We start from the raw sequence: 22819 nt of genomic DNA, 5'->3' as shown, positions 1-22819 counted from the left end.
TCTCTTAGTGCTCAGAGATATTCCCACTGTTCCTGGCTTCTGTGGTCACATGTGTTGGATGATTTCACTTATATTTCAGGGTCTTTTGAATGTTGCCTTTGGTGATCTGCAGTTTCACCTAGAAGTAGTATCGAAATCATATTGCGTGTGTGTGTCCAAGACTATGTGAAAACACGCAGTGTGTGACACAGTAAGCGCAACCACGCGCGCGCACACGCTTGGTTGTGTGTGTGTGTGTGTGTGCGCGCGCTTGGTTGTGCTTTCTGTGTCTGCAGATGCGTGTCTTACATCAGTCCTGGAAAATTCTCAGCCATCTTCTTCAGATATTGCCTCTCTGGAGTTCTGGCAATAAGTAGAGACCCAGTTTAGAGCACAGACTTTGGAACCTGACTCCCTGGACTGACACACAGGTTCTATCACCTGCCTGCTTTGTGGGGTTGGGAAGACCAGGCAGGAAGGAGTACTGCCTATAGGAAGGCAGGGTGGAAGGAGCGGAGATGGCTAGGGGGGATAGGATGGGAGGGTGGGGAGACCCTCGAAGTCAGCTTAGGTGTTGAGCAGGAGAGACAGGGGAGGAGCAGGGCACTTCTCTGTCACCAGACATACCAAGAGGCGTTGGGCCCTGAGAGTGGAGGAAGGCAGTGTCAGAGGCCCCTGTAAGGGTGCAGTGTCTGACCCAGTGGAAGTCCAGAGGACAGACTTAGAGGTTCCACCAGTCCTGGAGGGTTGACTGCAGACTCAAAAGTTAAACACTTCCCAGTTCCTGGTTGTTGAAAGGTGAGAAGCAGTAACAACAGGCTCCCTACTTTAGGCCTAGGGACCCTGGCCATCCTCAAGTCCTTCCTGAACACACATCAATTGTGCATTAGGCCATGGGGTCCCCTCTTCCCAGAAAGCAAGAGTTCTTGGATCCATGTGGGGTCAGCAGCACTGATAGCAGATTGTAGTGGCCTGATAAAGTCTAGACTGGGTCACCACTGCTTGACCTGTGCAGGCCATGGCCTAGGCTCAGGGACCCACCTTGGTCAGAGTTGAGGGGTCGCTGCATTGAGGTCAGCATTGCAGTCATCTGTCCACGTGCATCATGCAGTATGGGAACACCATGACACAGGCCGGAGCAGGAGGTTCAGCACAGAGGAGGAGATGACTTCACAGGTTCACAGAAGCTGCCACGCCAGATGCTTAGAAATGAAGACTCCTAATTCATGCAGGAAGGTTAAGATCTCCTAAATTCTGTTTCATTTTTCTAATTCTCTTTCCTCATTTTTTCTGCACTACAAAGAGTTTTCTATTTCCCCCACAAGAAGAGAGAGATCGATAGATCCGTCTGACCTAAACTAAACAGGTGCTATAGAATCTGCACTGAGGAAACGAAAGCTGCTATTTTTTTCCCCCTCTGCATTAGGAAATAAATCAATTCCTGTTTCCTTGGTGCCTTGTGAAGCTAGAGTGTCTCTGAGTCCTGTTCGAATCACTGAAGTTGGTAATTCCATTTTGATATTACTGGGCCAGGGCTGGGCTGAGGCAGGTGGACGGCAGAGGGATCTTACCCTCCTGGACTTTGGGGTGGGTGGGCGACTGTCTGTGGGGGCCTAGCTTAGGAAATGGGTTGCTCCATCTAGGGCTTTTGTTTGTGCCCTGAGACATGGAGGTGACTAGGTCCTGAGGGGACCGTATGTTGGTGGAGGAGGCTGAGGGGCTTATATGTTGGTGGTCCTGATGGGGTTGTCTGGGACTCACACTTGCATTGTTGAGGTCAAGCTAGCAGAGACTCCAGGTGGGTTGTTTTCTTTTCCCCCTTGAATCTGTGCCTTTGTCTCAGGTAGTCACCACACCCACCTTTTAGAGAAGACAGTCCTTGGACATTCAGCCCCTGTGTGTTTGTAGAACCCAAGTCTATTTCAGTTAAAGGGGTTCAATTTAAAGACCAAAGAATTTGTGCTGGTAGTGATTGTAGAAGGAAAAGGCACCAGTAGTCCTCGGTTTCTTTCTTTTTCCCTTCCTTCCTTCCTTCCTTCCTTCCTTCCTTCCTTCCTTCCTTCCTTCCTTCCTTCCTTCCTGCCTAATTCCATTTTGATGTCACTGCTTTGCATACAGTTTTGCACATAGAAGAGACCCTGGGCCAGGGCTTAGGGGTAAGGCAGGTGGGCTGCAGGCCTGAGTCTGGGTGTGGTGGCTGATCTGCTCTGGTTGGGCGGTGTGGGCGGGCCCTTTCCCTGAGCCTGTCAGTGCTTGCCTTCAGTGTGCTCATCCAACTTGAAATGATAAATGCTTAACCCTGTGTTCTTCCTGAACTTCCTCCTGGGCGTCTGACCACTGGGTTTTATCTTGCCATCTTGCTGCATTAATCACCCTGAGTGTTGCAAAACTGTTTCTGGGCCTGCTGTTTGAGTCCAGAAGTGTCAGGAGTACATGAGGTTTGAAGGTACAACTCCTGTCTCTCCTGGAGGCTGAGTCTCTGCATTACACGCCCCCATCACCCTGACCTCAGGTTGAGGGTGAGTCTGCTCTTATGAAGATCAGCCACACCTGTGCCAGCATGTATCTTCCTTCTTTCCTTTCTTCCTCCCTTCTGCCTAATTCCATTTTGATGTCACTGCTTTGCACGCAGACAGTTTTGCACATAGAAGAGACCCCAGGTCAGGGCTTAGGGGTAAGGCAGGTGGGCTGCAGACCTGCTGTTTGAGCCCAGAAGTGTCAAAAGTGCATGAGACTTGAAGGTACAGTTCCTGCCACTCCTGGAGGCTGAGTCTCTGCATTACACGCCCCCATCACCTACTTGTCCTGCAACAAGTAGGCATCCTGCTCTTACCCTGACAGATGGTGGCTGGGTACCTTCTCCAGGGTCACTGGGCTGGATTTGAACTCATGCCTGGCCCCAGAGTCCATACTCTGATCATTGCTCCACTCTGCCTGTCTCCATATGTTACCTCATGGCTTCATTCCACACAGTGGAAATTTGGAGCGACCAAGTCTCTCTACACGTGTGTCTTGTGAGACAACATAAAAGCAGTTTCCGGATATAGATCACTCATTCGGCTTTACTTGGAAATATTGTCCTATTGTTTTGGATTTGAGACTGCAGAACTCTCTGCTGTAAATAGCCCCCATTTCACATCAGCGTCCCCCACACTGTTGTGCTGGGCCATGGATGGGGAGAGAACATGTGGATGGCCGGCCAGCCCTTCTGGAAGCATGTTCATTCACTGGTCCAGCAGAGGACTCTGAGGAGCCCAGTGGAGGAGGGGAGGTCGCCTGCAGGAGGGCGAAGGCTGTGGAGAGCTCCTAACCAAGTGTGGGCTCACCGTCCTCGGTGGCATATACTTTTTTCAATGCTGTAGGTCACTACCTTATTCTGCATGTGATCTATGTAGACTTTTTCTGCCAGGAAGTAAACATTTTGAAAACTTGTAGTTTGGGAAGGTGCTTCAAGTTTGGTGGAGATGAAAGCCGACTTAGGGAAAAAAGAGACTGGAGTAAAACACACACCTGGTGTTAATTGTAGCTTTTTATTTTTAGTAGTGAAAATAATGTTTCCGGGATTTTCCATTTTCAGCTCTATGCTCAGCAGGTCAGACTTGGCGGCGCTTTTTCTGTTGTCACCTGTTTTCCTGGTGCCAGTTGTGTGGGGAGACTGGGTCCTGGTCATGCCTCTGGGGCTGTTGTCTCAGCCTGGAGCAACCTTGCAGGGCAGATCTAGGTTGCTTCCCAGGCCCCAGGAGCTTTCCAGGAAAAGGAGAGTTGATTCATAAAGAGCCCTGGGCTGCAGGCTCTCAGCAAGTAGTAATTACAGGGGAGGTCCCGGCCTTTGGTCATGAACAAAACCAAAGCCTGAGCCACAGGGAGAGGGTCGAGGGATTGGTCCCACTGGTGGTAGGATGTACTGTCTGCTGTTTACACAGAGTGTCCCTGAGCACTTTCCTCGAAAATGAGAATGTCATGGTTTGGGAGAGCATCGGCTCCAGAATAGGAGTTCAAGGGTGCCTGGATTTCTGCAGCATTGCTGGGGCCCACAGAGACCTGACTCACTGCAGCAGGATAGGCTCACTGCATTGTTCCTGAGTTCCTGGGTTTACTGACCCTACCCAGCATGGGAACTGCCACCTCAGGGTGACCTGAGGATTTCTGCAAGAACAGCCTCCTCCCAGCCTTCTCCCACAGTCCATGCTTCCATAGGATGCCAGGGTTCTTGTCCTGGATTGGCTTTTCACTAGCTGTGTGGTTCTGGGCAAGTTAGCCAAACTGTCTGTACTTCGGTGTCTTCACCTGTCAAATGAGGATAAAGTTGGTATCTGTTAATTCCCTGTAGAGTCCTTTCAGACATGCAGGTCAGGCCTCAGGCCAGAGTCAGGGCACAGGCCCCGTGGTGATACCTGATGAAGAGGACAAGGAAGCCCTGGGAGGTTTGTTTCCTGCACTAGGCATCCTCTCCTGCCTCTAGCTTGGAATAGACACTCTCCTTTGCATATTTTCATGGATTTTGAAGAGTTTCAACTCCCTTCTTGCTAGAAAGCAGAAGCATGGGATAAGCCAGGGCCTAAGAGGGTGCTGCAACTTTGTTGATTTTTTGTTTAATTGGAATCTCACTCTGTTGCCTAGGCTGGAGTGTGGTGGCATGATCATGGCTCACTGCATCCAGGACCTCTTGGGCTGAGGCGATCCTCTTGCCACGACCTCCTGAGTAGCTGGGACTACAGGTACTCACAACCATACCAGCTAATTTTTTGACTTTTTTGTAGAGATGAGGTCTTGCTATGTTGCCCAAACTGGTCTCGAATTCCTGGGCTCAAGCAGTCCTTCCACCTCAGCCTCCCAAAGTGCTAGGATTATAGGCGTGAGCCACTGTGTCTAGCTGGCTTTGTTGATTTCTAGAACTGTGTCAGAAAACAACTCAGAGGGTTACATTTAATACAATCTGCCAATGACGCATATCTCTTCTGACCAATACCAGATTTTAAAAATCTTTTATATGTGCAGCTATAAATAGCATCATATATTAATTATATTTGTATTTATTTCTTTACGTTTTTTATTTCAATCAAAACCAAAATGCAAACAGCCTCTTCTTGCAGCATGATATTTTTCATTTTTATTTTCCAAGCATGATTTAAATGATAGTGAATTGTTAACATAAGCGTGTTTCTTTGGTATTGCATATATACATCTAAATGAGGCAAAAAGAAATGATATATAAATACTAATCTGCATACGAAGCTGTGGTTGGATCGTTTATGTTACTATAGAATATTTTTAAATCTTTATGTTAAAAAGCACTTCTGTCTTCTCCACCTCATCACTCCTTCACAGGATGTTAAATAGAATAATTGTAATTCAGTTACAAACACCTTTGGGGAAGACAAGATGACATATAAATCAGTATTTTGAATGGAACTTGATTATGACTGTTCACTCCTTTTGAATGATAGTTTTAATAAGTTATGCTCTCCAAAGTTCCAAGGAGAAATGGCAGGCAGATTGAACATACATCTAATTTCTCTCCGGAAATTCACAAAAGCTTCAGTAAAGATATATATATCCTAAGTCCCAACTCAGTAACAGTGTTCACCCCAACTTCTAGCTTTTGTAGTCTAGGACCCACATAGGGGTTAGGAAATGTGCAGCAAGACTGGATAATGCCCATCCACCTGGGGGAAAAAAAGAAATGTGCAGGAAGAGCCCAAAGCATCTTGTCATAGCAGAACAGGGGACTGGAGATCCTTAGTGAAGTCTCAGGAGGACTCAGGAGCCTACTGCAGGGGCCCCATTGGTCAAGGGCAGGACTGTCTGAGCATTTTCAAGAACATTGACACCAGTGGACTTGGTTCATTAGTATACTGAAAGAAACAAAACCCTCCTCATTGCTCACATCTGGAGGGTGCTGGGGGACCAATTCTCTATTTTCCAAAATTGGCAAATAAAGGAAGAGATTCGAGCATTTACCTTTCCTTTCTCATAAAAACTATTTGTGAGAGTAACAAGATAGTTGATTTTGGATCCTTTTTCATTATAGAAATAGTCCAGCTAGCACATGGAGAGGGATGATGGAACTAGAAGAGCTCTATTTATAACTCTGATGAAAGAATCTAGGCAATGATCATTGTTAGCTGCTCACAACACAAAAAGCCTGTCCAGATCACAGGAACTCGCCTTAGGTCTTGCTGGGAAATCAAAGCCGCATCTGACCAGGCCTCCAGATCAGACTTACAGTTTACAGAAAAACAGGGGACAGGGAGCCTTGCTAATCCACACCCCAGGGTATAATCAGCAAACTACAGACTGTGGCAAGCTCCACAGGACAGCTGACCCAGTATCTTCAGCTGATAAACTGTGGGGTGGGGTGGGGGGTTGGGGGAGGGGGGAGAGCAAGGGAGAGGGCAAAGCTTTAGGTTAAAAAGACTTCAAGAGATAGAGCAGTGAATTCAGTGTATGAACCTTATTTGAATCTTGATTTGAACAAAATAAAAAAAGCATGTATGAGACCATCTAAAAAATAGGAGCACTTTCTGGCTCTTTGATAATGTGGAATTGTCAGTTTATTTGGGTATGCTGATGGTATTCAATTTATTTTTTAAAAGAGTTCTTTTAGAGATACTTAGGAAGTATTTGCGACTGAGATGCTGTAATGGCTGGGATCTGCTTTTGAACTATCTAGAAGGAGGGAAAATGAGGGGGTATATAGAGGACAGGAGTTCGGCTTCATCACCCAGTTCTTTCTGCTTTTGTATATTTTTGAAAGTTCTCATAAAATATAAAAATATATATTACAGAAAAAGGTCATAAGCTCACAGAGATAGGGAGAACAGAAGTGGGGCAACATCAACAACAGTTTGCGAGCTGGAAAGTGGATGAGTAAGTCACACTGATTTGGCAGATTGGCCAGCTCCCGAGCCAGCCACAGGGAACGCAGAGAACCCACTGGATGGATGCCACAGCATCCTCAGAGAGCCGTGCCGTTTCCCTTAGGGAAAGGAATAAAGGCGAGTGAGCCAAACAAGAGGGTGGTGGGGAAGCAGAGACTGTGAGGCCCCAGCCAACCTGCCTGGTGCACCATGTAGAGAGATTGAATCCACGCTACAGTAGCTGCAGAGGTGTTTCTCAGGAGACTGTAATCCCCAGAGTCTCTGCCTGGATGTGAGTTTGTCGAGGACATAGGGGTTGTAGCAAGAACAGGGGAACAAGTCACTGTATTCACCACTGAATGCTGAGTGCAGGGACCTTCTATGGCCACTCTGAAGGCTCAGTCCTTACTCACCAGGACCAAGATGGGAAGGCTTCTCTTTAAGGAAATAAAGGCCGAGGGGAAGGTTCTGTTGCTGCTAAGCCTGAGAGTTTCCTGACTGTGCCACCCCTAGCCTCCCTCCAGTGAAGCTCAGCATTGAGAATCCCACTCTGCCTACAGCTTCCAGGTAGGTTTTTATGCCTCCTCATGACCAAGATTGACCAGGCACAACAGCTCTAGCAGGGACGAGATGAGAAGAAGCAGAGAAACAGAGACTCTGCAGAATAAGTTATCCTTGTCATCCTCAGAGATCAGACAAGGTATTTTACCTAGGAAATACGAACAGGATGGCATAAAAAAGAATATCCAGGGACCATTGCACTCTGAAATGATTATTTGATTTGCTAATTAAAAACAAAAGAACAGAAATTATGAAAACCTCGATGAAAGTGTTAGAATATACATTTAAAGAAGTCTCATATGAAGATAAGCATAAGACAAAGAAAAGGAAAATAGGAAAGAATGGAAAAGAAAGCATGTTGTTCCCGGAGATCTGCCACTCAAGTGTTACAAGTTCCATAAAGAGAACACAGAAAAAAGGGAATCCTCAGTGAAATTATTCAAGGAGCTGTCCACCAACTGGAGTGAATGAGCTGCCATATTGAAAGGACCAGCCAGGTGCCCCAGCAGTGGGTAAAGAAAGGTCTTCATCAAACCACATGACTGAGATTTCAGAGCACTGGGAACAAAGAGAAGATCTTACAGACACCTAGAGAGGAACATCAAGTCATGCACACAGTATTCAGCATCAGAACAGCTTTATATATATATATCACTGACAGTATTGGGAGCAAGAAGATCTAGAGCAATGCCCTCACAATTCTGCAGGAAATGACTTCAAGCTAGAATTCTGTACACATCCAAGGTAATGATATGGTAAGGGGAATATAAATACATTTCAGATGTGCTGAATTTACTTCTTATGCCTTTTTCAAGACACAGTAGGAGCCTGAGTTCCTGCAGAATGAGAGAATAAACCAAGAAAGATGATAAATAAGACAGATGAAATGGAAGAGTTAAAGTAGACAGAGATACAAATGGTATCTTCTGGAGATGGGCAGACCTGTCCAGGCCAGCAGCTGCACAGAGACAGGCAGACCACCTGCCCAGAGCTAGCAGTTCAACTTTGGAGACACCTGTGGCTAGGCTGGCCTCACCGAACTGCCTACTGCCCCTGTCTTTACCTGAGAACATGACACCCAGATCCTTCTTGGTACCTGACCTCTCCTGACCACATGGCCTTTGCTATCTCCTTGCCCTACTGCCTTGATCACCCAAGGACACTCATTTCTCCAGAGAGATCTTCTGCTTGGCTTGCCCCTGAGAGCTGGAGGCGGGCCATCAAGATGGTAGAGTAGATACATGGAGCAGCTCTCTCCCTAGACCACATCTTCTGGACATCTGATTTTGGGCCACAGGATGCCACAGATGGGGATGGGCCTTGGTTTCCTGAAGGAAACCTCATGCCAGAAGTAGCTCTTGTCACCTGTTCAAGAAGCTGGCAGCAGACTGACTCAAGACTGTCCTGTCCTGGGAACCATTGTCACTCCTTCATTCCATTGCATTGGTGCTACTGCCTTCAGTCTTGGAAAACTACAGAATACGTTTCTGGGACTACATCTATGCGGATGTTATAACCCTAGAAAAGCAAGAGAAAGTTTAATAAAGTCAGAATGTTGTTCATGGGGGTAGGAGGTACATGTGACTTGTAGAGACACTGAGAGTGATGTTTCAGGTCTTCATCGAGGTGGTGGCTATACCAGAGTTTGTTTCATTACCATTCTTTGACTTCACATATATGTTCCTCAGCATGGATGACGCATTTCACAGAGACATTATACATTTCCACTGTTTTCTCCCTCCTCTTCCCTCCCTTTCTCTCTCTTACCCCCACTCCCACACACAGGCAAAATGTCAGTGTAAGAGGAAATCATGGTTACATAGTTGAAACATCTATTATCTTTCCCTCAATTTGAATGAGTCATTCTTTACTTGAAGAGACCCTAAACTTTGGTCATGTTTTCTAAAGAATAGTACTTCTTTTTATTCCATGTCTATATGATGGCATGAAGTGGTGTCATGAACAGAGGACCTAATCATGTAGTGGAAAATTAGTGCCCTTCTTTATGATCATTTATTTTGTGAGAGAGAGACTTGAGACTAACAGATTTTTCTATATGTGATTGAGAACCCATTCACAGCACAGACTAGCCATTTCTCCTTGAAACTCTGAATGTAGTCTTTGTGCTTTTACTAACGTCATGAGTCTGATTGTATTAGTATGTTTCTCAAGGCACAACCTATAAAAGCAATTTTCTGCTGTACTATAGAATATTCATGAGAATACAAGCTTTTTTTGTTTTGATTCTGCATTCTTTAAGTAGAGAAGGTTTTATTGTTTTCTTCAGGGCGCTTTGGGTCAAAAGCACTAGCAGCTTCTGTTGGGAACTCGTGGCATTTCAAATGGTTTTTGATACAGAAATAGTACAAGTCACGTCTGACGCACCCGCCAGCGTGCAATTGCATGAATGGGGATTGTGGTTCTCATCTCTGCAGCTGGCATATGGGGCAGGGCCTGGAGACAGCTCGGGCCAGATCCCCCACCCACCTGCCCCCCGGTGCTGTCATTAGGAATGAGAAGACAGCATTTCTGAGGAGTCCGGGGGTGAATCTTCTTGCCCTTTGAAAGTCTGAATAATGTCTTACTATAAATGCAGCATTGTTTTCAGAGGTGAGCAGGGCAGAGGCGGACTGTGGCATATCGGATGTAGGTAATGTGCTGCTTTTGATTTTCTCTGCTTTGCTTTTAGCTTTCTTTAGCAGAGTGAAGTTTTACATGGCACCGTAGGATGATAGAGGGAAGGCAGCACTTCCCTCCCTTTCTAGCACTTAGTAGAAATGGAAAAAGTGATGGCGTTCTGAAGACAGCACTGTGCTCCCAGCCCCCAGCCTCAACACCCCAAAGCCCCTTTCTGTTTGGTTGCACAGTGCCAGTGAGTCCAAGTTCGCTCTGGGCAGAGGGGGCTCCTCTGCAGGGCCCCTTGCATCTCAGCTCCCCAGCCGGACCAGTGTTCTTTGGGTCCATATGGAGCGATGAACAGGAGCTGCCAGGAGTGATTCACATCTCTCCCCAGCACTGCCAGGGCCGGATGAGTGCCAGCATCTTCCAGCATGTGCTAAACTGTAGAGAAGCAGGACTAACTGGAAGGATCCCTGCCTGCCTTCACTTACTTCCCCCTGAGCTGTTTTGTGTGTGGTGGGGAAGAGCTGGGCTGGTCACTTGCAGTTTCATGCGTGGTGGAGTTTAAGAGGAGACCTGGAAAGAGCTGTGACCCTTTAGATTGATGCCATATGCTGGAAGATCTGACATGCTTGTGAGGGCAGGAGGTATCATTCGAGTCTGCAAGAGAAGACTGGTCAGCAGTGGTGTGCTGTGCAGCACCTGTGTGCAGTTTATGTTACATCTGATTGTGCTGGTCATCTTTTGGTCCAGTTTACGAAGTCCTTTTAAGATGAAATGTAAATCCATTTGGAAACCTGTGCATATCTCCAATAATACAGCTTAAAGAACAGCTTAAAAAATGAATGCCTTAGGAATTAAAGCATTAATAGCTTGAGTAGATTGGATGAAAATGACAGTTGTAAAATTTTGAAACACCAAGCAATAAAATGCTGTCTTCTTCCATTCCACCACTGAAGCTTAGTTGATCGAGATGAAGTTACGTCCAGTGAGAAAATCCAACCTTCAAAGTGCTTCTTTTTCCTACTTTCATTTGTGTCAGTACGTCTCCTTCAGGCTCAGTGGTGAGTTCTGGGTGACATCCCTTTGAAGAACTGTGTGATCTTTTATATTCCTGAAAAATCTTAGGTGGCCGGAGCACATTGACCACCTGGACTAGGATTTAGCCAGGTGTCTGTGTTGCAATGGCAATTTCAGGACACTTCCAGATTACATTGGTGTCGTTTCTGTTAGATGCTTTGGACCAAACATGAATTTGTGTGTTCTTATAAGATACTCTGTTATTTCAGACTCATAGGAATCTGAGAAAAGTTCGAATAAAAAGAATTCCGCTGGCATATGGTGGGTATGGTAAGCCTGCCGCTCTTCCCACCTCATTTCTGAGAAGGCACAGCCTAGTCCTGAGTGGCTCCTGAACTGCTGCCCTCCAACCCACCCGTGGCCCTCAAGCCTGCAGTGATACTCCATGGTCTGCAGATGTGGGACTGTTCTCTGTGCTAGGCCCCTGAGTTCCTCAACCCCATCAGCGTGACTTTCCACTTACGCCCAGACCTCTGTGTCTTAGGCGGCCCCTCCCCTCTCAGTGAGATGCAGCCCACTGTGGAGCTTTCCCCAGGGTCTTCCATCAGCCCTCTGCTCTGTGGGGCCCCCTACAGGCTGCACTGGGAACTGTTCCTGCAGTGCTTGGCACAGAGCAAGGGCAACATGTATTTATTTCTTCATTGAATGAATGAATGCATGAGTAGAAACATTTGGCCCACCATACTTCTTAATAAAATAGGTCCCTTCAAAGTTATTTTATGGAGAGTAAAGAGATTAACTAGTAGATACTTCTGATGGTGTCCTCTCCCCTCATTTGTGAACAGTTACAAACAAGGAGGTGATGTGCTCCAGCGAGCAACGGATCCTTCTTCTTGTGCCCAGCACCTCTGTCATGGCCTTGTGTCTAAGTGAGGTCTTGGGTCATGTTGGCACATTTCGTAAGTGGGAGCTTCCTCCATAGGGCCAGCTGAGGTGACACATGGGGAATAATGCAGCCTACCAGATGGAAGGCAGGACAGTTATTTATTCTCAGTGCTTATTTATTTAAGCTAAAATATCATTGCTTAACCAGATGAGAAGATTATGAGAGAAACTATAGGCCGCTCTCACCTGGAAATATAGACATGAACATTGAAACTAAAATGGTAACAGACTCAGCCCACCAGTGAATATATGTATGTGTTACTTAGGAAAAACAACATTGGGTTTATACCTAGGAAGCAAAGCCTTACCTGAGGCGGCCTGTGAAGTAACTAAGCACAGCAGCAGACAACTTTCTCCTCACAGTGATGGATGCAGGAAGGGGAATGGGGAGACCTGGCAGTCACTCACAGTGCTGTGGTTTTTTTGTTATTTTTTTTTAAAGAAAATGCTCAGCACTGTCAGACTTGTAAATGTGTGATGATGCAAGCATCAACCTCTTGAGGAAGGAGCTCATGAACTGAGTCTCCTTCACGAAGTCAGGCCTCTTTCTTTTCTCTGAGTCTGCTGACTTAGCTCTCCTCCCTGGCCTTCAAATATTCCTTAGAAGAAAGCCTGAAGCAAATGTAGGCAAACATTGATGTTTTCTGGGGTTTTTTTTTTTTTTTTTGAGTTGGAGTCTCACTCTGTCGCCCAGACTGGAGTGCAGTGGCCGCCCCCAGCCACCGCAGCCTCGACCTGCTGGGCTCCAACAATCCTTCCGCCTCAGCCTTCCAAGTAGCTGGAACTACAGGTGCGCACTACCATACCCGGCTAATTTTTTGATTTATTGTAGAGATGAGGTCTCACCAAGTTGCCCAGGCGGGTCTCGAACTGTGGGCTCAGGCAATCCACTCACCTCGGCCTCCCAAAGCACTGGGATTATAAACTAAGCCACCGAGCCCGGCCAACATTGATGTTTTCTAAAACTGGCGTTGCTTACACAGTCTTTCCATTTTTGCTATAATTTATCATAAAAATGATCAAAAAAGGAAATGAATGAGATGCAGTCTTCTCCCATGTGTGTGTGGTGGGGTAGGTGGCCCACTGCTCTTTGGGTCTGCTCACTGAACACACAGCTTCCCACAGAATATGAAATACAAACTTTTGATATGTCAAGCCCAATACCCAGTTTTTAAAAATACATTTTAAAAGTTGTGGATTGTGCTTCCCTGATTTGGAGGAAAAAACAGAAGAGAAACAATCAGCTGGTGTTTATCCAGTGCTTGTCAGAAGAAAGGAGGATTTGATTTAAAAAAAAAAAAAGAGAGAGGCAGCCAGTAATGCATTATGGAATATGATTAAATACTGAGAATTTTCCCATTGCCTTCTTGGTTGTTTTGCCTGTTTGCACTGTCCAGAAAAGGGGCCTGAGCTAGTTCCTGTGGCCCCAGGCACCATTAGCCAAGCCCCAGAGGAGCTTCTGGTGAGACAGCAGGGTCGGATTCAGAGCTGGGGACTGGCTGTGGGTGCCTGGGAATGGGGACAGCAGTGATTTCAGCTGAGGAACCTGAAAACACCCCTCCATTTTGGGTAACGTCCTGGACACTGAGGCTCAGAGAGGTCACATGACTCTGCAGCTGCTAGCAGCTGGATAGCAGCCCAGAAATTAGAACCCACAGCTCCTGTCAGAGCTGGGACCTCCTCCACAGAAATGGGTTCCACCCTTCCCTCTTCAGAAGGAGACTGACTGAGCCCTGGGACCAAGGCCTCCAGCAGTTTGGGAATTGAAGCCTGTTTGCTTGGGCAGTGACCATAGAAATGCTTTGTGCTGAGGGACAGCTGCCAATTATGGGCAGTTTTACCTGAATCAGTGGGTTTTGAGACCTTGGAGTACAGTTTTTGCTAGGAACTGGATTACAGCCAGGGCCTAGTCTTAGGCCATCCAGTGTCTGGGACTGGAAAGCCTTATGGGCTGGGGGTCAGTTCCTGGGGCATACGGGTGGGTCACTCTCAAGGAGGCACCCAAACAAAGTCAAGCACAAAAGGTGCTGACCCCAAGGGGTGAGAAACTAGCCCTCTCAGTGACCCTCATTTGTTGGCTCGGTCTTTTCTGAGCTTGAGCTCCTCCTGGCAGACAAGACCTGCCTCCTTCCCCAGGTTCCATGTGTGTTGCATGATGAAGAAATGAGGCTGGACAGGGCATAGGGAGTTTTCTGAAGGGATGGGGCTGTGGGGTGACTTCACAGAAGGTGCCTGTAGGAGAGCCATAGGCAACTGGGCTCTCACCTAGATTCTCAGTGACTGTGTTAGCAGAGCTGCGTGTTTGATGAGTACCACTGAGTGTCACTGGGTTGCGCTAGGAGTAGCGGCTCAGAATGACTGCCTGCATGTACTGTGTACTTTTTAGGCAAGAAGCACACACATTGGATTATTTTGTGATATCCATAATTTAAAGCATCATTTTTCTCACTTAAATTTGACATTACTCTGGAAGGAATACTGATTAATCTTCTGTTCCTAATAAAAGTTGCCTTTTTTTTTTCAGTAGAACGTTAGTATAGTTTAGAAAGTTCATGCCCTGATGAAATGCACTCATGCCAATTACCAGGAGCAGGTCTTGCTGGCTGTGGCCGGATAAACATGTTTTCCAAGGGGGCACTCCTCTCGCCATGGAAACCGGCTCTCAGTCCCTAGCATCCATCCAGACCACTTGAGGGCACATACTGTTCTTTGGTTCTCACACAGCTCTTCAGTGGCTTCATTAAAAGAAAAAGAAGAGGGAGAAGAATGGAACAGGCCAGTTTGCCAATAGAAGGACTGGTGCTTAGCTCTTTTCCCTTGGCTAGCTAGAGCTTCTTCTTTATTTTTCCCTTTGTTGGCTTTTAGAAATGATGTCAGCAAGGCCTTTGGGCCTGTAGCAGGATCCTTTGAGAGAACAGGTCTTCCCTTGGGGATGATGGGGTGGAGGGAAGAGGACTTGTGGAGTGCATGTTCTGGTCTGACCTTCCAGGCTTTTGTGATTTTTGTATTTGAGGAATGGAGTCTCCAGAGGCCTCTGAGTCTTGCATTTTGAGCCTGTTGGGCAAGAGAGGAAAGAGGTGCCTGGAGTGCCAAGTGTCCTTCAGCCACAGACTCCCTGCAAGGCTGCCAGCATGTCTTGGAGTGTTCTGGGGTACAGGGACAGCTAGGGCAGCAATGACGGCTCTTCTGTGCTTTCTCTTCCCACAGTGGATGTGGCTGCAGCGCTGCCTTTGCAAGTGGCCCCTTCGGCAGTGCCCATGGACCTGCGTCTGGACCACCAGTTCTCGCTGCCTGTGGCGGAGCCCGCCCTTCGAGAGCAGCAGCTGCAGCAGGAGCTGCTGGCACTCAAGCAGAAGCAGCAGATCCAGAGGCAGATCCTCATCGCCGAGTTCCAGAGGCAGCATGAGCAGCTCTCCCGGCAGCACGAAGCTCAACTTCACGAGCACATCAAGGTGAGTTGCTGAGGCACGGGCAAAGGCCAAGCTGGCCCAAGAGCCTCCAGCACCTTCACGTTCCTGGTGATGGTTCCTTCTGCATCTAAGGAGTGTTCCTAATCCCCAAGTGTGACACTTAGGCTCATGTACAGGGCAGTCCTCACTGTGATGATAGTACCAAAGGACCTTGGCCTGTGTGCTCAACAGTGGGCAATACTTAAGTAAGTGGCAAAGGAAGCAGTACAGAGTGGTGAACAGCATTTCATTTTTATTTTTTTAGAAATAAAGTCTCACTGTGTTACCCAGGCTGGTCTAGAACTCCTGGTCTCAAGCAGTCCTCCTGCCTTGGCCTCCCAAAATGTTGGGATTACATGCATGAGCTACCACACCTGGCCATGAGCAACATTTTAAGGTTGTGATGTAGAAGCCTATTTAAAATAGTGAAAATGCTCATCACCTCATTTCATCTGTAATGTATCCATAAATAGAGATATTACCAGTGGAAAGAAGTACTATGATCATCCCTGGATGGTGTTTTTACAAATCATTTTTATTTTCTTCTTCTTGAGACTTTTTTTCTTTCCAGTGAACTTTTACAGTTGGAAAAAGATAATATTTTCTTTTATTTTAAATGGAGTAAGAAAAAACTAACAAAGACTTTTTTTGGGTACTTACTCTCTAAAAATATTTAATCTGACACCATATTTTAAAATTAAATATATTGGAAAGAAACATGTAGCAAAGTTATATAGTTGGCAGGACAATTATGATGTCTGTGATTATATTATGCCCTCAATGCATAACATAGAAACCATAATATTGGGACCATTTAGAACAACACTGTCTAATATAAATATGCATGTGTATATTAAAATTATAGATAATTTTAAGTTTTCTAACAGCCACATTAAACAAAGCAAAGTAGCTCACAAAAACCATATTAAGTTATCTATTTCTATGTAACAAAATTACTCCAAAACTTAGCAGCTTAAGACAACAAATAATATTGTTATACAGTTTCTGTGGGTCAGGAATCCAGGGGCAGGTTAACTGGTGGGTCTGACTCAGGGTCTCCTGTTATGTTGCATTCAAGATGTCAGACAGGGCTGTCATCTCATATGAAGGACTCAGTGGACCAAGACAGGAGGATTTGCTTTCAAACTCATTCATATGGTTGTGCACAGGAGGTCTCGGGTCCTCATCCACAGGGTTGCTCACATACAGCAGCTGGCTTCCTAGCATAATCAATTCGAGGGAACATGGCCAAGGTGAAAGCCACAGCCTAATCTAGGAAAAGACACACTACCGCGTCTGCCCTGTTCTGTCAGTCACACAGGCCAACCCCAGCATATTGTGGGAGCACCTAGAAAAGAAGGTGAATACCAAGAGAGGGATCATTGGGGCCACTTAACAAAAGGTGAAATCTATTTTATCATATTTTATTTAGCCATATATTTCCAAAATATTATTTCAACATGTATTCATGATGTAAAGTTACTAATGAGATATTTTACATTCTTTTGTTCATGCTGAGTTGGCAAACTATTGGGGATGAGACACGTACATAGAACATGTCTCGATTTGGACCAGCTGCATTTCAGATGTAGAGCATTAGAAGCCTGTGACCTTATGTTAACCCGATGCTTCCATGATGCTCTGTCATAGAGACTCACATGGCCCATGGGTAGAAGTTGTTCAACCAAAGCCTTGGCCTCCTGAGACGTTAGCTCACACCCAGATGTTAGTGTGCGTGCCTGGTTCTGTGCGTGATAGCTAGTGATACAATAAGTCTCCTACATGTAAATTGTCAAGTTGCAAACTTTCAAAGATGCAAACGTGCGTTCTCATGTGTAATCATGTAAGTTAGTTCACGTCTTGTGTACATTGTCACATGCATGCATCCTTTACAAGTGGTTGTGCTTTCATGTACTTTATTGTACAGTATTGTATAGAGTACAGTAGTACAGTATCTTTATTTCAAGTCCAGGATGTCTGGAAGCAAGTGTAAAAGTAGTGGTGATGTAGCTGGTACTGTATAGCCAGTTATATTAGTTGGGTACTTAGGCTGACTTCGTTGAACTTACGAACAAATTGAACTTATGAACATGTTCTTGGAATGGAACTCATTTGTATGTAGGGGACTTACTGTATACCTCTCAGTTTCTGTCCCTGGCCAGTAATTCCCTTGACCACAGGATCTATCCCCTTGTTGCTCCTTGTATATGTAAGACACCTGGTTCATTGTCTTTATTTAATAATCAGTGTTGAAAAGTGGAGGGAAAGCAATATTGATTGTCTGTCGGCTTACCAGTAGATTGTGGGGGAGGCTGTCCAGGGCCTGTTCACTGGCTCAGCTGCATCACAGAACCTGTCTGGCCCCAGAGGACAGGCCCACGGGCATCTCTGAGCCCCCTCTCATGGTCACCAAACCATCATGTGAGTGCATGTGCTTCAAAGGTAAGCCCGGAGGGCTTTGCCTCAGCCTCCTCTGGCCTTGGGGGTCTGGGAAGCATCCTCCTGGACCCTGAGGGCTGCTTGCAGACCTGTCATTGGAGCTTGGATTGTTGCTTTATTATTTGTTGGTTTGAGGGTTGCTGTTGTGACTGCTGCTTTTTGCCCTGACTCACTGGCTTTCTAATGTCAGCATTTAACAAACCAAAGAGAGCATACTTTCTTGAGCTGCTTGAAGCCCAGGCTTTGTCGTTTTTGCCTTCATAATTCTGAGCAACTTAGCGACTGTGTGTAACAAAAGATACCACTTGTCCCTATTAAAATTGTCCCTCCAGCAGCCACCAGGATCCTGTCCTTTCTAACACACGCTCGGTGAAGCACCATGCCCCAGTGCTCCTGACTTTCCCTCTGGCTGGTGGGATGTGAGGGAGGACACAGTCTTTGCTTTACTGATGGGTATTGCCCTGTGCTGTGGATTGCCCAGGCCTATTCCATAATGAGGCCCTGACTGTGGGCAGCTGCATGTGGCCTCTGTTTTAGGCCTGGGAGAAGGATGTTTTAGGCTGGCCACAGGAAACGGGTGTGTGCCAGGCAGAAGGCACAGGTCAGTGGGAGTCATCCCAGGTAATCCCTGCAGCCTACCTAGGGCTCCGGCTTGCTGGCCTTTCAGTAACTGACTGAAAGCAGTACTTAACAGGCCACTTGTTTAATTCAGTTTCTGAGCCATAGCCTCACATTTGTATGACTCCTAATAGCAATTTTCAAAAAATGAGAGTTGTAGCTCCTTTATATCCTGCATGTTGGTAGCTCCACATTGAGTCTGAGGACCCCTATTCCATAGCAGTCTCTTCACCTGGAGCTGCTCTGCATCTCCTGGATGTCCCCTTTGACGACTAGTCCTGGCCTACCTGGGGACATGAGGACATATTCATTCACTCTGGCTTCCCTGCAGACCCCACACAGACCCAGCTGAGGATGGGCTTCTGTGGCTACTTGCTGAATTACATTTTTCCTATATTTTCACCACACCTTGGAACACTCCTGTCCTTGGCTATGACAGGGGAGCATTCAGGCAACGTGTGATTGGAAGACTGTTCCCTGAACTTGCAGTGGTGGATGTTGGTGTGGATTAGGGGTAAAGAAGGCTGTAATTCTGTAAGTCTGATTATGTGTCAGTTGAATTTGTAGCTTTTACAAGAAAAATAAATGAGAAACTGAGGAATGACCTGCCTGTGTGAGGGGGTCATCAGAATAATACCCAGAAGCAAGAAACACAAAGAAAGACCCTTGAGTCAGGGATAGTGCTGCCACCTCTGGGCAAGGCCAGCTCCCTGCAGTCTAAGCTGGGTCCCATCTCCTAGACCACTTTGTCTCTCCTTGCCGGTTGCTTCAGAAGTTGTCTTTGCTGCCTGGAAGGAACTCTCCTAACCCCAATCCTCAGGTCAGCTCCTGCAGGCTGGGCCACTGGGCTTGGTGGGTCCCCAAGAGAGCTTGCTTTCAACCCACAGTGCTGGGCCTTCTGAGAGATGACCAAAGGCCCCAGAACCGTCACTGTAAGCTACTCTTTGGGCTAGGGGCTTCAAAGCACAGAAAGGAGCTCAGGATTACATTTATCTTTACATTTTAATGATTCGTTTTATTTTTATTAAAATGGACATTATAAAAGCCATTTGAGCACTGCGACTGTATCATTACATTAGTAGGCTTTTGTTTTGATGATTTAAACTCTCTTCATAAGCCATAAACTCTCTTCATATTGTTAGTGACATTTGGCAATGGTGTTTGTCAGACAGATTTCTTGGACACAAAATCTAATTAGTGTCATTAACTCATCAGTGAATTTGAATAGGATTTTATAAAATTCTATTTTCATAAAAAGGAAACAGTAAAATATAACTTAACTTGTTAATCTTGGGTAAATAAGATCTTTTATACAGATTTTCATGCGCAGAACTTGTACTTGCCACAGCTTCCTTGCTCTTCATGGTAGTTTAAACACCACGCTCCCTCTGTTTTTGGAAGTTCTCTTCTGCCTAGAATTGGATCTTAGGTGAGTATGGAGGCTTCTCTCTTGCATTTCTGCCTAATACCTTCTGGAAGGGTAGGGAGAGGGAAGGCATAAACATTATATGTGCCCAGAGAGGGTTTGAGGACAAGCCATGTTGTTATGGCTAGAGCAGCCTCCAGGCTGGTGAATAACAGAGCAGGGGGAGGTATGGGAGACCTCAAAGCGCAGGACTGGCACACCTCTCCATGGAAGGCACCTGAGTACCCACCATGAGATGCTGCTCCAGGACAGGCACCTAAACACCCACTTGAAGGGCACACTTCTTCATGGAAGGCACCTGGGCACTGTAGGACATGCCCCTCCTCAACAAGCACCTGGGCACCCACCATAGCACATACCCTCCAGGACAGCAGCTGGGCACCCTTCACGTGAAAGATACTGTATGCATGTTACATGTTTTAAAACATCTTGCCAAGTTGCCCCCCAGGAAGTACAGGTCAGAGTATTCCCCTCCCCTCTCTTGGAAGAATAGTTCTGGTCTAATAGGTGAAAAATAAAAATTATTTACACATTGTTATAATTTGTAATTTTTTTCTAGAAGACTGAGCTTTTTTCTGTGTGTATGTATGTGTGTGTATGTGTGTGTGTGTGTGTGTGTGTGTGTGCTTTTCCATGTGACATGTGCTGTGCCCATAGGTAGGAGAGAGTTTTAAGAGATATTTAGTTGACATTGTTACTATTTCCCTTTCAGGGAAAGGGCCAAAATGGACAGAAAACCTGATTTTATGGTACTGGGAGTCCAGGGCCATGATTCTCTTTATTACCTTCCCAAGTAGCTGAAGAGATGTTGCCCCACACCTGGCTTCTGATCACCAAAGTCAACTGTTAGTCAGCTTGTAGGACCCACGTGGGCTCCTTCTAATATCTAGTACCTGGGAAAGCACATAGCTGTGAGCTGCCAAGTCCTACTCAAGATTTCATGGCCTATATCACCCCTAAAACTCACGTGCTCCTTATGTGTGCCACAGCAAGGAATCGTGCTTGTTTCCCTGCACTTTGGGATGAATGGCCTATCATGGCCCTGCTGACCCGAGGGGTCGCTGGCCAATATTCTGGGCACCTCCTCATCTGCTGCCAGGTGTTAGTGGCACATCACAGGGCAGTGAGCATTATGACCTGCCCTGTCCACCTTTAACTGTGCCTTCTAGACTCTAGGGGCAGTGGTTTATAGATGAGAAGGAGCTCTCCATGTATTTCCAACCGTAACAGCCATGGATGTTCTGCAAAGAACCTAGATGTGGGTTGGGCTAGGAGGAGACTTGCAGCTTGATCTTATCCGGTTCCTCCTCCCTGACTCACTCCCCTCAGATGTGCTGCCTTTGTCTGATTCATACAGACCCACTATGTTCCTGGATGATGAGGAATCACATGGTGAGCATCTCAGGCACTGTGGGGCTGAGGAGGGGAAGGCCCAGGAGAGGTGCTGGGCTTCAGGAGGTTGCAGCGCTGAGCTAAACTTTGAAGAAGTTGAAGCTAGACCCTTGGGGAGAGGGCGGATGAGGACTGGAGGAACCATCCACCCCAGGAAGTGTACAGGTCAGGTACAGGCCTGCCTTGTTTGTACTGGGCCTCTTCCCTCTTCTCATCCCTACCCCCACCCCCCACCCCTACTCACTTCTGCTTTCCTCCTTCTCACTGGTTCTGCAGCCCCTGCCTCCAACCCCTACCATGATGCTGTATTCACAGCCTCAAGAGCTACTACAGAGGTCCTGGCCCATACCTTCATGAACCAGAGAGCCCTGGCACCAGACATTCCTGCTGTGGACCTTACTTTTGTAGACCTTAATGCTGAAGAGTAATTGTGTTCATCTTTGGACCCTGGAGTGTCTAGGTTGGGTAGGAGCATTGAATGGCAGATCGGATACTGTGATCACAGCTGGTTATGCCTGGAGGAAGGAGGAAAGCTTGTTCCAAGGTGCTGCAGTATGGTCACTGGTTTTATTGGAGCCAGTCATCCAGTGAGTAAAGATGGAAATGCTTTTGTATCTAGGGCCCCGCAGGGAGCAACATTTCAGTCTCAAATGGTCCATAAAAGCAATGGCCAAATAGTGCTTGCTCCCCAGGTCAACAGCCAGGCCCACACCCAGGGAGGACGCCTTGTTTATTTTTCTCTCTTAAACATTGTGTTCTGGTGAGTGAGGGTAACTGGGGCTGCCCTCTCAGGAAAGTGAGAGAGGTGAAGACTTGAGAGCCCTGGAGTTATCTTCACAACAGCTCCACAGCAGAGTGTGTCATGCGGCTGAGGGTTTGGCTTTCATGCAGAGAGCATCCAGGTCCAGTTCTAGAAGGAAATGGACTTGCACCATGGCTGTCCACCATCGCCTGTGTCCACCCCTCTGTACTGACCACACTAGCTTAAGATTTCATGTATCCTTCCAGAATGCATGTGGAGGCTGTGTGTTTAACTTTCAGTATAACCTTCTCAGAGTGGCACAGTGAAGGAAGTGGCTAGTGTAGCTGTGCACCTTCATCCGTTCTCCTGTTTAGTGAAGGCAGGCACAGGGCCCTGTGCTTGGGGCAAGAGGCCTTGGACCAGGTGGGCTCTACGCCAGAGCAGGGGTGCTGTGGGGAACAGGGCAGGCAGCACTCTCCTGCATGTTCCTCATTTGGAGCAGAGTCCCTCTGTGGTGAAAGTCCTTGTAAGGGGTCAAGAATGTAGGGGACGGTCTTGTGTGTGCTTCCATTGCCTAGCCTGGGTGGCAGCTCATCCATCTACAGAGTCTCTCTCTGCCCTTTTTCCTCCTGGCCCCCGTGGTGTGTAGTAGGAATAGCGTCTCACTGGACTGGGGCTATTCCACTGGCAAATCCAAGAAGATAAACAGGAGAGTCAGAAGTTTACTTTTTTTTTTTTTGAGTTGGAGTCTCACTCTGTCGCCCAGACT

At 46.7% G+C, this 22819-nt stretch overlaps 1 protein-coding gene across 1 annotated transcript in view; it reads left to right on the top strand.

Annotated features, from left to right (window-relative positions):
• Positions 1 to 22819, top strand: part of LOC110595101 (histone deacetylase 4-like) — a gene marked incomplete at its 3' end in the record, with an annotated part of 171076 nt that overhangs the window by 140672 nt on the left and 7585 nt on the right. The window contains exon 3 of the mRNA XM_021709623.1: positions 15192 to 15436. Within this exon, the coding sequence (XP_021565298.1) occupies positions 15192 to 15436 (245 nt within the window). The remainder of the gene's footprint in view (positions 1 to 15191; positions 15437 to 22819) is intronic.

Source organism: Carlito syrichta, unplaced genomic scaffold (genome assembly GCF_000164805.1).
Source record: "Carlito syrichta isolate Samal-C Ts95f unplaced genomic scaffold, Tarsius_syrichta-2.0.1 Scaffold262810, whole genome shotgun sequence".
NCBI classification, from domain to species: Eukaryota; Metazoa; Chordata; class Mammalia; order Primates; family Tarsiidae; genus Carlito; species Carlito syrichta.
Note: the sequence above shows the minus strand (reverse complement) of the source record. Positions and strands in the feature narration are given on the sequence as shown.